This window comes from Mytilus edulis, chromosome 10 (genome assembly GCF_963676685.1).
Source record: "Mytilus edulis chromosome 10, xbMytEdul2.2, whole genome shotgun sequence".
Classification (NCBI taxonomy): domain Eukaryota; kingdom Metazoa; phylum Mollusca; class Bivalvia; order Mytilida; family Mytilidae; genus Mytilus; species Mytilus edulis.
This window is the reverse complement of record NC_092353.1, coordinates 80,100,874-80,117,928: the sequence shown is the minus strand read 5'-3', so window position 1 is coordinate 80,117,928 and position 17,055 is coordinate 80,100,874. Positions and strand designations below refer to the sequence as shown.

At 33.6% G+C, this 17,055-nt stretch overlaps 1 protein-coding gene across 1 annotated transcript; it reads right to left on the bottom strand.

Moving 5' to 3' along the window:
• Window positions 1-6,101: 6,101 nt before the first annotated feature.
• Window positions 6,102-9,988, bottom strand: LOC139491957 (frizzled-9-like). The gene has a single exon (XM_071279924.1). It carries the CDS (start codon window positions 9,690-9,692, stop codon window positions 7,941-7,943), a length of 1,752 nt encoding a protein of 583 aa, XP_071136025.1. The 5' UTR covers window positions 9,693-9,988; the 3' UTR covers window positions 6,102-7,940.
• Between the last annotated feature and the right edge of the window lie 7,067 nt (window positions 9,989-17,055).

The following is a 17,055-nucleotide window of genomic DNA, read 5'->3' as shown; positions in this document are numbered from 1 at the left end:
AATTAAAGTCAGCTGCATGTAAGAAACATCAATGATTTCTTCGTGACCTCGTGACTTCTTGTTAAAAGCATCGTCTGCTTCAAGCAAATTCCCTCCGCGTGCTTGTAACGTCTGCTTACAGATTTCATTACTTTGATTAAAATATCTAATTTTCCAAATTGTTTGTATTTTACCAACTATCTTTCAATCTTCTGTTGGTAATATAATGAAACAAAAATCTTCATCGTTCTTTTTCATTCAATATTGATAAAAAAAAAATTCGTAGGACCAATGTTTTTCAAATTCTTTTTAAATCTTATTCCACTTTTTAATCCTTTCTGCAAGATAAACAAAAATCATTAGACTTAGTTAAAATGAAACTCAATTTGAAATTCATATGCGCATATTGCAATGTATCATATATTCTAGTTTCTTAATTCTAATTTATTTCGACCATTGTATAAAAATACCCTGAAATGAAGAAAAAAAACCTGCAGTTTTGTACATATATTTGTGTCAAAAAAATGAAAGATAAAAAAGATGTTCGAAAGGGTTTTACGGCGCTCTATAATTGAATCATGGGAAAGGGTGAAAAATATTGCGGTAGATCAATAATTATTTCATATTGCTTGATATTTTATTGTTTATTGCATATAATATGTACACGTTTTATTTTGCCTAAATGCATGCCTCAACAACCTGCATTCATATTTCCATGATATTTCATTGGAAACCAGCCCAGGATCCCGGCTTTGTCTGGCTACGCGTATAAGACAAGTTGTATGGGAATCAAGATTTATTGGAGCCTTGATGCATGGTAGGCATGTTATCAAAAATGGCAATTATTCATATGGGAACAAACTGTGCTCCACTAGTATTTTTTAAGTAAGTTCCAATTTTTAGACAAGGACCGTCATTACATTATCTTACGTTTTTTTAATTAACACTGTAGATACATAACGTTGATTTTGAATCTGTAACAATTGCTACAGCTTTCATCTTAATAAATGTTGACAGATGTCTTTGCCAGGTTTGCAATTACTCAAGGTCGAATCTTATGTTTTCTGATCTTGCTCGAGCTCGAACTTTCTCTCTATCTCAGAAATCTAAATGGATGGTCGGTGGTTTTCTAGGGGAACTCTTGATTCCTCCACCTTTAAAAGCTGACAGCCACGAAATAGCTCAAAAGTGTCAAAAGTGGCGCTAAACATCAATCAATTTATCAATCCTCGAAATATAAAGAACAATAATCGTTGTGTGCTGTACCTTTGTTATATTATGCAAGTATATAAATGAAACCATCAATAAAAATAAAGTTAAATGTTTGTAATTATACGTTTGACTGAATTAATTAAAATTTAATTTAGCTGTCAAAGAAGTAACAAATTGCTGTTAAACTTGTATCTTCTTGTTAATTTTTTTAGCATCTTTCGATTTGTTTGTCATTCAAGAACTAAAATAGATACACGCTATTACATAGTTTTGAATATGAATATTAGGTCCATGCCGGGAAAAAAACCTGACTTTTTAAAAGCAAGCGAAAAAAAAACCAAGTAGATCTATGTCTTATCCTTATACATGTTATAGAAAGAGAAATAAGTTTACTTTAATGGTGCTTGGCCCAACCATAATCTCAATGCAATGATTAACAAGCGAAAGGGATGTGTTTTAATAAAGATAATTTAGAAAAACCCTTTTCCAGACCTTGCATACAATTTAAAGCGAATATTGAGTAAATTTCTAACATCTTTCTGGTAAATGAACTAAATATAAATTTTCTACTTGTCACATTTAAGATAATGGATTGCTCCATATAAAGTTTTTCTATCATATAAGAGACTGATTATTCATAGCGTTTTGTTATATATATTTGTAAATGATTGTACTTCTAGTTATATATTTGACAGTAAAGTTGGAATACAATGAAACAATGACAGCTCTTCAGAAGTTTGCAGTGTAGTTTGTTTGATTTTCATCAATATATTAAATGTTCAACAGCTATTCAAATAAAGACGGCTTTTTGTGTAATTGGATATAATAAATCTATGGATGTAAAGATTGCTATGTTTCTTTTATTTCATTGATGCTATATAGCATGTAAGAAATTTATGAGATTAATTTTACTCACTTGAATGAAATTATCTTTGTGAACAAACTTGTAAATTTAAATATCCGGTCTTTAACTTATGTGTGAGTTTTGATGTCATCTTTAGAGGCGGGTTAGGAGGGACTGTCCCCCTTAATTATGGAGCCACATATATGATAAATGCAGACTTTTTAAAAGCATCATTCTAAACGTTAGCTAAATTTCCACGCCCTCTCATCTTTTTCAAAATCCTGCTCTACATTGTTCGTGTAGTCTATGTAAGCATGATTTTTTCATACTTTGCTATAGATTTAAATATCCCGTCTTTTAACTTTGGTGTGATTCGTGAGTTCACATACAAAGGTTGTTTTAGGTGGACCCAGGACCCCCTTATGGACAAAATGATGCAGCCACATATATGATAAATGCATAATCTTTAACAAGCATCACCCATGCAAACGTTAGCTTGCTTCCAATGCCCTCCCACCCTTTTGAAAATCCCGGAGTCGCATCTGATCTGCACATCTTTGCTAGCCACGGGTAACCCTTGCCTAGCGAAGATGCTGATCTGCAATGTTCTAGATATTTGTAATACACGTTTTTTCAGACTTTTCTGTCGTAATTTATTTAGTTTGTATCCCGTCTCTTCAATTAAAATCCATATCTTTCACTTAACTTTAAAATTTACAAATTAATGTGCAATTCCAATTGCCTGGTTCCCTGTTGTTTACTTCCTTCTGAATGCAATTGAATTTTCGACTGGTAGGAGATAGATGATAATAATTACACGAGATATCTTAGTTGATAAAGTGAAGTTGCAATTTAATAAATTACATCATATATATAGGCATCTCTTTTTTAATTTGAGATGACGAAAAACATGTCTTTTTCTAATTAATAATAACAGATTAAAAGATTACTATGTCGTCCGACGTCTTGTATTGACATACATGTTTTTGTTTGTGTCTCTGGTTTAAACTTTTCGGTACATTTTTTTTTCTCGTCCTCAAGGCTAAGCGAGTCCTAAACTGCGTACAATGCGTAACTCTACAAAATAATTGGTTAACTTTCCCTTGTTACTTCGATTACAATGAACGTTTGACACTACTAATATTGTAGCAAATTGTATAAATATTTCGAGTGCATTTTTAATATGTAAGATAACTATACATATATATACTTATTCTTCTTTATATATACACAAGTATATGCAATACAAGCAGAAACTTAGTTTGACATACGCAGTGATGGTGGAATGTGCAGACTGCAGTGATATTGCCTTAACCTTTTTCAAATTGTTTTAGTAAGATAAAAACTCTTTGTTAATTTATGCAATGAGTTCTACAACTGTGGAGGATTCTCTATGGAATATTTCACTGTATTTTACTTAGGTATTTTATGCTCGTGATTTCACTGTATTTTACTTAGGTATTTTATGCTCGTGATTTCACTGTATGTTACTTAGGTATTTATGCTCGTGATTTCAATGTATTTTACTTAGGTATTTTATGCTCGTGGTGGTCTGATACTGTTGAAAATTCCCGAGTGTGATCACCTCCAATTGCCATGATTGCGGCATGGCAATCGCCGTATTTCGTAGTGTTATGCTCAGCAAAAGCGATTTAGTCTTAAATAACTTTATATGCATCTGAAAGAAAAGAAAAGTGAAATATGCCAAATCGGATATATATATATTACAAGGTCATAATTCGAAAACAAACTGACAAATGAAAAACAAAGAAAAGACAGTATACACAAAACATAGCATAGAAATTCAAGACTGAGTAATACAAACACGCCCCAAATCTGGGTTTATCTATATAGAAACTTTTTAATCATAATCATGATCATGCCAACGTTTCGCCTAAAATTTTTCAATTAAAACCTAAATAAATACGGTGAAGAATAAATATATATAAACCCGTGTCCTGGGTCCACTGCAGAAAAAGTACGGTATTGACTGAAATAGGTGAAAGAATCTGTTTTTCTTTTGCATAATTATACAACATTATAAAATTACTAGTTTAGAAGTACGCACAGAGAAGCATACAACGGGTAACAAAAATTCTCCAAAATTAATGCGTCACTGCAATAGACCATTCAAACCAAAAACCTCAATATCCAACTACTTAAAAAAAACCCGTACAAAACAAAGATGAACAACAGTGCACAAAGCGTGCATGGTTGAATTACCGAAGTGCAGGAAACACGAACCTATTCAGCAAAATCACTATTTAACGTGTATACTTCTAAGTCACATGTCTCTGCTCGAGGGTTGCCTCATAAGCATTCAGACCACATACATGTATATATATTCTTATTTTCAAATTGGTGGTGATTTTTATACATAATGAATTTCTGGTGGTTATTGGTGATTCAAGTAGTGCACTCGGAAATGTTTCTCTCTGAATGTACACTTTACTGACATAATATAAAATACTTTTTTTTTACAGTCCCCTCCTTTACTGAAATTCCCAATGTAATGTTTTGGAAGAGTGATTTCACAATCCTCCTGAATATGCATCAGAAATCTGCCACTGGACGTTTATCAAGCAACAAGTATTCAATTATCATATAGCATAAAATCAATTGGTTTGTAACATATCTCATCAGTATTTGAAAAAATTGACTAGTTAACAGGAAATTTGAGAAGATGAAATCATTAACATGCGACAGACTACACAACAAATAATAAAAAAATATTGATCCTATTTGATCAATACAATAATAAAAAAATATGACCATTTTTTGTATTCATCAATTTCCTAATGAAATAAGTCCAAACAATGCGAAGGAACCCAATTACCTCTACAAACTGACTTATTTCGAATAAGATAAGTTTAAGAATTTTGAGGCCTTACATATTTCCCTTTTTAAAACAATTTCCTAATGAACATGATGAAAGTCAAACAATGTGAAAGAAACGATTCAGCTCTGAAACTGACTTCATTCGAATAAGATACGTTTGTAAATGTGGGTGCCTTACATACTTCCATTTTTTTATAATTTCCTAATGAAAGTCCAAACAATGCGAAGAAACCCAATTACCTCTGAAACTGACTTCTTTTGAATAGGATACGTTTCTGAATTTTGAGGCCTTAAAATATTCCATTTTTAAAACAATTTCCTAATGAAAGTCTAAATAATGCTAAAGAAACAATTTATCTCCTCAACTGCATGACTTCTTTCGTATCAGATACGTTGTCTGATTTTAAAGGTAGCTAACAATGTAAATATTTCCATTTATTTTTCCAATTCCCTAATGAAAATTTAAACAATGTGAAAAAAACCATTAAGCTCTGAAACTGACTTCTTTCGAATAAGATACGTTTGTGAATTTTTTAGGGGGCTTATTTTTTTTTACAATTTCCTAATCTTGCTAATGAAAGACGAAACGATGTGAAAGAAACAATTAAGCTCTGAAACTGACTTCACGTTTGTGAATTTTGGGGCCTTATATACTTCCATTTCAAAGTTTAAAAACAATTTCCTAATAAAATCCAAACCATTTATCTATACAACTGACTTGTTTCGAATAAGACACGTTTGTGAATTTTTAAGAGGCCTTTTAAATGAATTTCAACCTGGCGACTAGCGGGAGTTATGTTTTTAACTTCAAAGAGCGAAAGATAAACATTCCCTATAAAGAACGTTTAAGTATTGTGTAAAATGTATACACTTTGAATAATTTATAGGTTAAAATGCATTTTATGTAAACTATATTCACAAATAGATCACAACAACTTATACGATGAAAGACAAACAAACGCAGTACTTTAGAATACTGTACATGTTTTCCGTCCCACGGTCCTTATCGTAAATTAACGTGTTGCACAATAGACTGCATGAACAAATGGGCCCCCAGGGGGAAGTAATGCAACACTGTGATTTATTGTGCAAACACTAAGTGGTGTAAAGATTGAATGTTTTGACACAACACAAAATTCAAAAAAAATATTTTTTATAAATAAACTTTAATAAGAATCTCCACGTGGCACGTATTTCAACACAAATAACAAAAAATTAAGTCATAAAGTCATGGCTCTCTGTCATTATAATCAACAATTTCACACATGAATGAACGATAAACTACTCTATATAAACATATACAGCATAAAAACCAATGTGCATATCTGCCTTTAATGGCTGCCCTATAATTTCAGTTATTAGCTCCAGTTGAGAAGTTTCGATTTAAGCTTTCCGTATTTGTTAAAGTTAACAATAGCAATTTAGTAGTTCGAATATCAAAAGTTTCCTATAGTTAACAGAATTGGATAGGGTTGTGTAAAACGATATCACATAAAAGATCATAACAAACTTCTCTAAACCCTTCAATTATCAGAGCTTTGCAATAAGATCTTGTGTCAAAACAGACTTTTTAAATTATCTTTAAACTGTATGTTTATGGTTTTTAATTACGAGATATGATGTTATAAAGGTAACAAATTGTGGGGTAACGAACAATAATGAAAGCAATAATAAAAGTTTGAGACGTTGGGTTGCTGTCTTATTGAGATTTTCTCAAATTTCAATTGATTAAAAAGATGAAGGAGAGAAACAAATTAGCTAAAATGTTTGAACGTCATGCAAATGTTTTATTTGTGAATTTTGTTAAACTTTTAAACGATTGGAAATCTGCGTTTTAAACTTCAGATTTTTACTTTTGAAAAATGCAATATACATACTGCTTTAAGATGATTAAGATTATAGTAAAAACTTAAACAAAAATATAAATTCCATTAACACTGCATGTTTTACCAAATTAAGTGAACTCTTTTGTTTGGTTGAAATTAGAATTTGAAACCAATTTTTCCACTTTTCCAAAATTTATGAAACAATTCTATAGTCAGAATGACACACAGAGGAGATTTAAATAAGTAGATGTAGAGAGGGACTGCAATTTATTTAAAATTTATTAGTCCTCGAGCATCTTTTCATGCAGATTTGAATGTCACAAGAAACACTCCAAATTGTTGGTGGGCATTGTCAGGATTGACAGGACAGGTGAATTACAACATCTCTTACGTAGATGTACCCGATTTATGATTTATAACGAGATTATTTTACTTATCGCCCGTGGTTGTCATCTGAGGAATATCTAATGCTTTCAGTCTTTGCTTTTATATTTTAAGGCTTTGGTATTGATGAAATTTCTTTAATATTTTAGGATCAATTTATTCACAAATTTTGTTTCATATGCCTGGTTGATTTAGAGCTTTCCATATATTGCTGCCAATTGTTGACTTCCCTATCTTGGGGACTATATATTGATACCTTTTGGTTATTGCTTTCAAATTGACGTTCTTTTATTTTAATTAATTTGTGTTGAATTTTTTACCCTACTATATAACAAATTGTTTTAATGATCATGGATCTATCCAAACGTGTTTTATCAGAAAAATACTTTGAATAATTTATATCATCATAGATTACCATGTGGGTGCATCACTGCAGTTAATTACGTAAATGCAGGATATACATAATGATATCCGTGGGTGCCAGGGACAAGAACTCAGTCCTGTTTGCTACTGGTACCCCTATTTTTGACAAAAGAGTAATCATAAAAGATGCATTTCCCAACTTAAGCAAGTGTCTTTATCTCTTGTTATTAAACACAAACGGTTACAAATTGAATAAAATATGAAACCTCGCATGAAAAAATGATTGAAAAAAACGTTTCTTAATCAAAAATAAAAGGGAGATAACCCTTTTCTTAGGTATTTGTGTACAAAATATATATATGATTCTGAACAATGTGAAAATTGCACTTTTACACTGTACATTTAGAAATTGTGTACAGAATGACCCGATATAAAGCTTATTGAACCTACATGTAATGCAATTAACACAATATAACTATCATTGTACTAGCATGCTACACTCTCGAACCCGAAGTTTTTGGAACACATTTATGAGATTTAACGACAACGACTGGCGCTTGTTGGTAAGTCACATTGCCTCCGTATTTTTTCCTAGTAAATCTATTCGTACAGAATTTTTTCCAAGAACTAACAGTTTTATTACTCCATATCCACATACCACTGGTTATACCTACCACCAATGACATGAAAATCTTTAACATATATACTTCCACGCTTGGAAATGATTTGTCCAAACTGCAGTCTAACGTGCCTTTATCTCCAGTCCGACAAGGCAACGACTCGGCTGCGTTTCGCATTGTCTGAAAGTTCACACGTTCATAGAAATAACAGCCTATCACACAAGTGGCTGGAACAGTATATAACACAGCAAATACACCAATTTTTGCCATCAATTTTTCTAATTTACGAATATTTGTTCCGTCTTGTTTTAAATTGTTTCTAATACGGAACAAGGCTACAAAGCCTGCTAATATGAAAAATGTACCCAGCAGTAGGTATAAAATTAAAGGTGTCAGGACAAAACCTGTTAATGCAGAAATGTCTTGATTGCCTACATAACATAGACCTGTTAGTTCATCACCATCAACCCGGCGCATTGTTAAAATAATAATAGTTTTGATGGCTGGTATAGCCCATGCGGCTAAGTGGAAGTAACTACTTAAGGATTCGATAGCCTCCTGGCCCCACTTCCGCCCTGCTGCTAAAAACCATGTCAATGTTAAAATCACCCACCATAATTGACTAGCCATTCCAAAAAAGTACATTATCAAGAAGACTATAATGCACCATGTACTTTCCAATCCCTCTTGGATTAAAAATTCTGATCCATCGTGTCCTTTGTCACACGATATTGCATTAGGTCCTATTATGGCACGGATCATAAACGCCATGGAATAAATTGCATAGCACACTGATAAGAATATAATAGGCCGTTCGGGATATTTGAATCGAGTTGTATCAATAACGAACGTCAGAAACGTGATGACTGTGGACAAACAGCAGGCGGAGGCCCACACTATCATCCATATTTCGGCAAAATCTTTATCCTCTTGGCGGAATAAAACATCCATGTTACATCTTGGAACGCATGTATCATTATGATCAGATTTATCCCATAAATAAAATCTATCCGAACATTTCATAGGTTTGTGAATATTATGTTTTTCTGAATTGTCATTTGATAAAGGACGGATTTTGTTGACCAATTCTTGCCACTTTTTATCTTTTTTGTTGAGTGGATCGAATATCTGAGGATCCAATTCCGTTTCATGTGTCACATTTGGTGCTTCCATACACAAATTATTCGGTTTCGGATCACTTTTTTGTGGAAGTTTAGAACAGTCTAGAATTTTTGGCCATTCAAAATTAAAACGGCTAAGAATTGGCTCACATTTTTGCCGCACTTCCAGGCACATAGAGCGGCAAACTGGAATAATCATCGTCTCGCCCCCCATTTCAGTACACATTGGGGCATACAACGAACATAGGAAAAATCGCAAAAGTCTGGAACACCCATATCGTACTAATGGTGTGAATTCGTGTACTTGGATCGCAGCATCTTTTTGATTTGAATGTCCGACTAAGTTCGGCATCCGTGTCCAGTTATATTTCATATCCATACACATTGGAATTTCAATACGTTCGCACTTTGCATATTGATGTCGTCCGTCAAAAGGCGACAAAGTCTGATAGCATGGTAAATAGCAGACGACACAAAGTAATAAAATCCAATGCATTATGTCCATGTTAAACAACAAAAATATTTAGACAAGCTGCGAAAATTGTCCCATATTAAATCGACAATCACTAAGTAAACTGAATATTTATCCGATACATGCTTTTAAGTTTATCTATTTGTGTAATGTCTCTGTGTGACTATTACACTGTCAGTAAAGTCGTGTATCCGATCGCTCTACCGTAAACATTGATCAACTTTAATTACATATATTCATCCGCCATGTTTACTTGTTTAAGAGGTAGATATGCGATAATTTGTTTATCCTTAGAAACGTTGACAAACTTTGTACGTTTGAATAAAACAAACTTAAACTTGTACACAAATGAGTAGATTATAGTTTTTGTAAAATACTAATTTAGAACGGACATATTCTCTTGTAAATGCGGAACTATTTTGCAATAACTGCACATTCAAGATGAAAGGTGTTGTGGGCGGTACTTCAAAGCCTTTGATGATACCGCTACAAGGAAGACAAGGTTGTCAATCATTCTCATCAAGGGTTTTCTTGACATGTTTATAGCAGATATCACTCCGCCTAGTACCATATGGGTCGACAGTTCAATCTAGTACACGCATTGTTGAATTTTTCTAATCAAAAGAAGACGTTCTCAGATATGTAAATTATATTTATACCGTATATTTATTTCCAACTATAGTCTAGCTAAGAAAGGGGTTAATGATCCCTAAATAAAAATTAAAGCATATGAATTGTGATATTGCGATTATCGTTGCATGCAAATCGAGGCAAACAAATATGATATATAATTCAATTATTTAAGCACAAATTATTAACCGTTATTAGGATTAAATCTCAACGAAACAGTAATAATTGAAAAGCAAAAAAGGTGTCGGTATTTAATTGGATCATTTATGATCAAACGTAACGAGACACTTTTATTGTAATGCATTTTGTACAGATCTCATTTAAATAAAAAAATATTTTAATATATTTCAAATAAGATAAATTAATATAAAACAGGCGTCATACTTTAGAATTGAAATAATTAGATATGTCGTTTTTCGTTACTTCGATATACAATAGTGGTAAGATTTTTGTGTGAAATTTCTATACTTTTTCCCGTAATAATGCGCGTGTTTCAATTAGTTTCACATTTATACTTTGTTGACAAAATAATGAATGTGACATCCATATAAAAGTGATGAGTTAAGAAAAAGATAAATTACAATTAGATTGTGAGAGATACCGTACTGCCATAGGTGAATTTAACAGGTCAGATAAACCTAATTATCAGTTAAATAATTGAATTCTGTAATTGGTTTTTGGTAGAACCGGAGTGATAACACTAGCACTGTACAGAAAACACATTTTCAATTTGACAATATATGAAAACAACACGTTATGAATTGAAAGCGAAGCGCTTTTTGACAATGTAATGGAATTTGATGCGACTGTCATACAAGTGAGAGGTTTAGCTAGCTATAAAACCAGGTTCAATCCACCATTTTCTACATTAGAAAATGCCTGTACCAAGTCAGGAATATGATAGTTGTTATCCATTCGTTTGATGTGTTTGGACTTTTGATTTTGCCTTTTGATTTTTGATTTTCCTTTTTGAATTTTCCTCGGAGTTCAGTATTTTTGTGTTTTTACTTTTTACTTGATTTATCTTCATCAGGAACGCTCACAAAGTCGATCATTGAAGAGCAAAGGATGTATACGAACAGTTGTAGAGTTCAAAACAATAGCAACATACAAAAAAATGAAAAAAATAAATAACAAAAATAACGAAAGAACAAAAAATAATATCATTTCAAATAGATTTATTAAAACATCGCATGTTGTTCTTTACATCGATGTTAAAAGAAAGAGTTACAAAATAGAACTTCTCCTTATGGTATATAGATGTGCATTTCGTAATAAATAAAATTTGATTAGAAAGAAATGTATATATACTAAAATACAAAAGGATGACAGATTATGTCCATGTTGTATAAGGTGTGGGGTCATTAACTCCTCAAACCGACCCTATAATTGTCAAAAATAAATCATAGATGTACATATATGACGTCCATTTTCACTGAACTAGTACACATTTTTTAAAGGGACCAGCTGAATCCCACCATCGGGTACGGAATTTTCTCGCTGTGTTGAAAACCCATAGGTGGGCTTCTGCTGTGTTGAAACCCCATAGGTGGGCTCCTGCTGTGTTTAGCCCTTTGTTCAGGTTGTTGTCTCTTTGATACATCCCCCATCCATGCATGTAAAATACTTGGTCTTTCTTATACCACATCAGTTTAGAGTCAGTACTACAGTAACACGTATGTATACCACATCTGTTTAGAGTCAGTACTACAGTAACACGTATGTATACCACATCAGTTTAGAGTCAGTACTACAGTAACACGTATGTATACCACATCTGTTTAGAGTCAGTACTACAGTAACACGTATGTATACCACATCAGTTTAGAGTCAGTACTACAGTAACACGTATGTATACCACATCAGTTTAGAGTCAGTACTACAGTAACACGTATGTATACCACATCTGTTTAGAGTCAGTACTACAGTAACACGTATGTATACCACATCAGTTTAGAGTCAGTACTACAGTAACACGTATGTATACCACATCAGTTTAGAGTCAGTACTACAGTAACACGTATGTATACCACATCAGTTTAGAGTCAGTACTACAGTAACACGTATGTATACCACATCAGTTTAGAGTCAGTACTACAGTAACACGTATGTATACCACATCAGTTTAGAGTCAGTACTACAGTAACACGTATGTATACCACATCAGTTTAGAGTCAGTACTACAGTAACACGTATGTATACCACATCAGTTTAGAGTCAGTACTACAGTAACACGTATGTATACCACATCAGTTTAGAGTCAGAACTACAGTAACACGTATGTATACCACATCAGTTTAGAGTCAGTACTACAGTAACACGTATGTATACCACATCTGTTTAGAGTCAGTACTACAGTAACACGTATGTATACCACATCAGTTTAGAGTCAGTACTACAGTAACACGTATGTATACCACATCATTTTAGAGTCAGTACTACAATAACACGTATGTATACCACATCTGTTTAGAGTCAGTACTACAGTAACACGTATGTATACCACAACAGTTTAGAGTCAGTACTACAGTAACACGTATGTATACCACATCTGTTTAGAGTCAGTACTACAGTAACACGTATCACGTATGTATATCACATCAGTTTAGAGTCAGTACTACAGTAACACGTATGTATACCACATCTGTTTAGAGTCAGTACTACAGTAACACGTATGTATACCACATCAGTTTAGAGTCAGTACTACAGTAACACGTATGTATACCACATCAGTTAAGAGTCAGTACTACAGTAACACGTATGTATACCACATCAGTTTAGAGTCAGTACTACAGTAACACGTATGTATACCACATCTGTTTAGAGTCAGTACTACAGTAACACGTATGTATGCCACATCAGTTTAGAGTCAGTACTACAGTAACACGTATGTATACCACATCTGTTTAGAGTCAGTACTACAGTAACACGTATGTATACCACATCTGTTTAGAGTCAGTACTACAGTAACACGTATATATACCACATCAGTTTAGAGTCAGTACTACAGTAACACGTATGTATACCACATCAGTTTAGAGTCAGTACTACAGTAACACGTATGTATACCACATCTGTTTAGAGTCAGTACTACAGTAACACGTATGTATACCACATCAGTTTAGAGTCAGTACTACAGTAACACGTATGTATACCACATCAGTTTAGAGTCAGTACTACAGTAACACGTATGTATACCACATCTGTTTAGAGTCCGTACTACAGTAACACGTATGTATACCACATCTGTTTAGAGTCAGTACTACAGTAACACGTATGTATACCACATCAGTTTAGAGTCAGTACTACAGTAACACGTATGTATACCACATCAGTTTAGAGTCAGTACTACAGTAACACGTATGTATACCACATCAGTTTAGAGTCAGTACTACAGTAACACGTATGTATACCACATCAGTTTAGAGTCAGTACTACAGTAACACGTATGTATACCACATCTGTTTAGAGTCAGTACTACAGTAACACGTATGTATACCACATCAGTTTAGAGTCAGTACTACAGTAACACGTATGTATACCACATCATTTTAGAGTCAGTACTACAGTAACACGTATGTATACCACATCTGTTTAGAGTCAGTACTACAGTAACACGTATGTATACCACAACAGTTTAGAGTCAGTACTACAGTAACACGTATGTATACCACATCTGTTTAGAGTCAGTACTACAGTAACACGTATCATGTATGTATATCACATCAGTTTAGAGTCAGTACTACAGTAACACGTATGTATACCACATCTGTTTAGAGTCAGTACTACAGTAACACGTATGTATACCACATCAGTTTAGAGTCAGTACTACAGTAACACGTATGTATACCACATCAGTTAAGAGTCAGTACTACAGTAACACGTATGTATACCACATCAGTTTAGAGTCAGTACTACAGTAACACGTATGTATACCACATCTGTTTAGAGTCAGTACTACAGTAACACGTATGTATGCCACATCAGTTTAGAGTCAGTACTACAGTAACACGTATGTATACCACATCTGTTAAGAGTCAGTACTACAGTAACACGTATGTATACCACATCTGTTTAGAGTCAGTACTACAGTAACACGTATATATACCACATCAGTTTAGAGTCAGTACTACAGTAACACGTATGTATACCACATCAGTTTAGAGTCAGTACTACAGTAACACGTATGTATACCACATCTGTTTAGAGTCAGTACTACAGTAACACGTATGTATACCACATCAGTTTAGAGTCAGTACTACAGTAACACGTATGTATACCACATCAGTTTAGAGTCAGTACTACAGTAACACGTATGTATACCACATCTGTTTAGAGTCCGTACTACAGTAACACGTATGTATACCACATCTGTTTAGAGTCAGTACTACAGTAACACGTATGTATACCACATCAGTTTAGAGTCAGTACTACAGTAACACGTATGTATACCACATCAGTTTAAAGTCAGTACTACAGTAACACGTATGTATACCACATCAGTTTAGAGTTAGTACTACAGTAACACGTATGAAGGTGGCTGCTGCCTACAACTCCTTGAAAAAACAATAACGTTCTTAATATTATATTGTAAATTTGGTGCGAAATTCCGACCATCAATATTTTTTTGGACAGAAACTATTTTCGCTAGCTTAAGGCAACTCGATCGGGTTAAAAGGATGTTCCAAGATCGTTACTCTTGGCAAATGAAAATGAAGTTATGAACAGAAGCAAAACCGCCTAAAATGTGTGTGCTCATAGTTTGTACATCATGCTAAATACTGGTCTGCTAATTCGAATTGCAATGTGCGTCAAATTTGCTTTACCGTCCGAACGACGTAAACTTTTAATTCATATATTGGATCATTCCAATTAGCCAATTCGAATTAAAAAAAGAAGTGTGTGTAAACGCGATTAGGGATTTGGGAAGATCCGTTGAGGATCCACGATATCGAATAAGATGGTCCAGGGACCCCAACCTATGCAACGTTATGACGTTTGGAGTGGAACATGTAAAAGTCTATATATACATGTATGCATCGACCATATGTGTAACTTTATAAGAGTGCAGGACAACCTGTCCCCATACATTCACCTCTGAAGATAACTAGTAACCCTTTAATGCTTTATTGGTACATGGTGACTTTTGTACGAATACCATTTTTTAGTCAAATGTATCTGGTATATTTTCTTTCGAAGTCCTTTCACTGTCGAGGTACATGTTCATGCTAATTATGTTAGGTCAGAAAATACTTATAATATTCGTAGACCCAAATCTGAATCTCAAGTCATCTCATTAGCGATCGATCATATTACCATATCTCCTTATGTATAGTATTATTATGCCCCACCTACGATAGTAGAGGGGCATTATGTTTTCTGGTATGTGCCTCCGTTCGTCCTTCGCTTCAGGTTAAAGTTTTTGGTCAAGGAAGTTTTTGAAGAAGTTGAAGTCCAATCAACTTGAAACTTAGTACACTTGTTCCCCATGATATGATCTTTCTAATTTTAATGCCAAATTATAGTTTTGATCCCAATTTCATGGTCCACTGAACATAAAAAATGATAGTGCAAAGTTCAGGTTAAAGTTTTTGGTCAAGGTAGTTTTTGATGAAGTTAAAGTTACATCAACTTGAAACTTAGTACACATGTTCCCTATGATATGATCTTTCTAATTTTAATTCCAAATTAAAGTTTTGACCCCAATTTCACGGTCCACTGAACATAGAAAATGATAGTGCAAGTGGGGCATTCGTGTACTAAGGACACATTCTTGTTTAACACATGTTAAGGAATTGAAAATAGTTTGTGTTTGATTTCTTTGCCAGATGTATTTCATTAATATTACTCCATGGCTTATTTTCTTCTATTCGCAGTTGTGGCGTGATTATCAGTCGAATACATTTCGTTCCAACCAGTGCATACTAGTGGCTGTCTCAAACTTGCAGTGAGGAAAGAGTTTTTTTTCCCGTGTCAAGGGCCCAACTAAGACTTTGAGATGAAGAACAGCAATAAAAGCACTAAACACTGTTCCTTTATACTGCTATTGTGTCATGTATGGATACCTCATATACTTCATTTTTCATATCGTATAGTGCACATTGATATTAAACCCAAAAGGTCGAAAGCAGTCATTGTCTTAATCAATTATTCATTAGATGTCTGGAGATATGTCTCGATCGATAGTTTTGAATTAGTATATGAATCGAGAAATGTTTGGTATACGTCGTCCCCTCAAACAAGGAGACATTTAGAGGGGAGTCCAGTCGTGAGAAGATAGATGTTAACACAATAAGACAACGTCTAGATCGTTTCATTCGTGAGACATGTCCATTTTAAAGAAATTTAAAATAAATATTTTATTTAATTGGGACGTTGGGTTTGTGACTTCTTTGTCTTAAATTTCTGTTGTTTTTATGTATTTTTTAGAATTGAACAAAAATTGTATGTACTTATAAATAAGTCATTGCAATATGGGGCATTCTTGTTGTTTTTTTTTAGATGATACTCATAATATATATCAGAGGATAAAGGGGGGTTCCAACTATATGTCCCCATACAAATTCATTGATCGTCAAAATAAAAGGGGTGATTCCACCCCCGGAACACCCCTCTGGATCTGCCACTGTATATATATATAACCAAAAAGATCTTATACAACTGTAACATTCTAAAAGCGACGATTCAGTTTTATCAGACGTGTTCAAGTTTGATTAAAACCGAGGGTGATAGCTGAATAAGTAAATAGAAACATACATTGAAATAG

Excerpts from the sequence above, each read along its gene's own strand:
- LOC139491957 (XM_071279924.1), bottom strand. The coding sequence starts at position 9,692 with ATGGACATAATGCATTGGATTTTATTACTTTGTGTCGTCTGCTATTTA.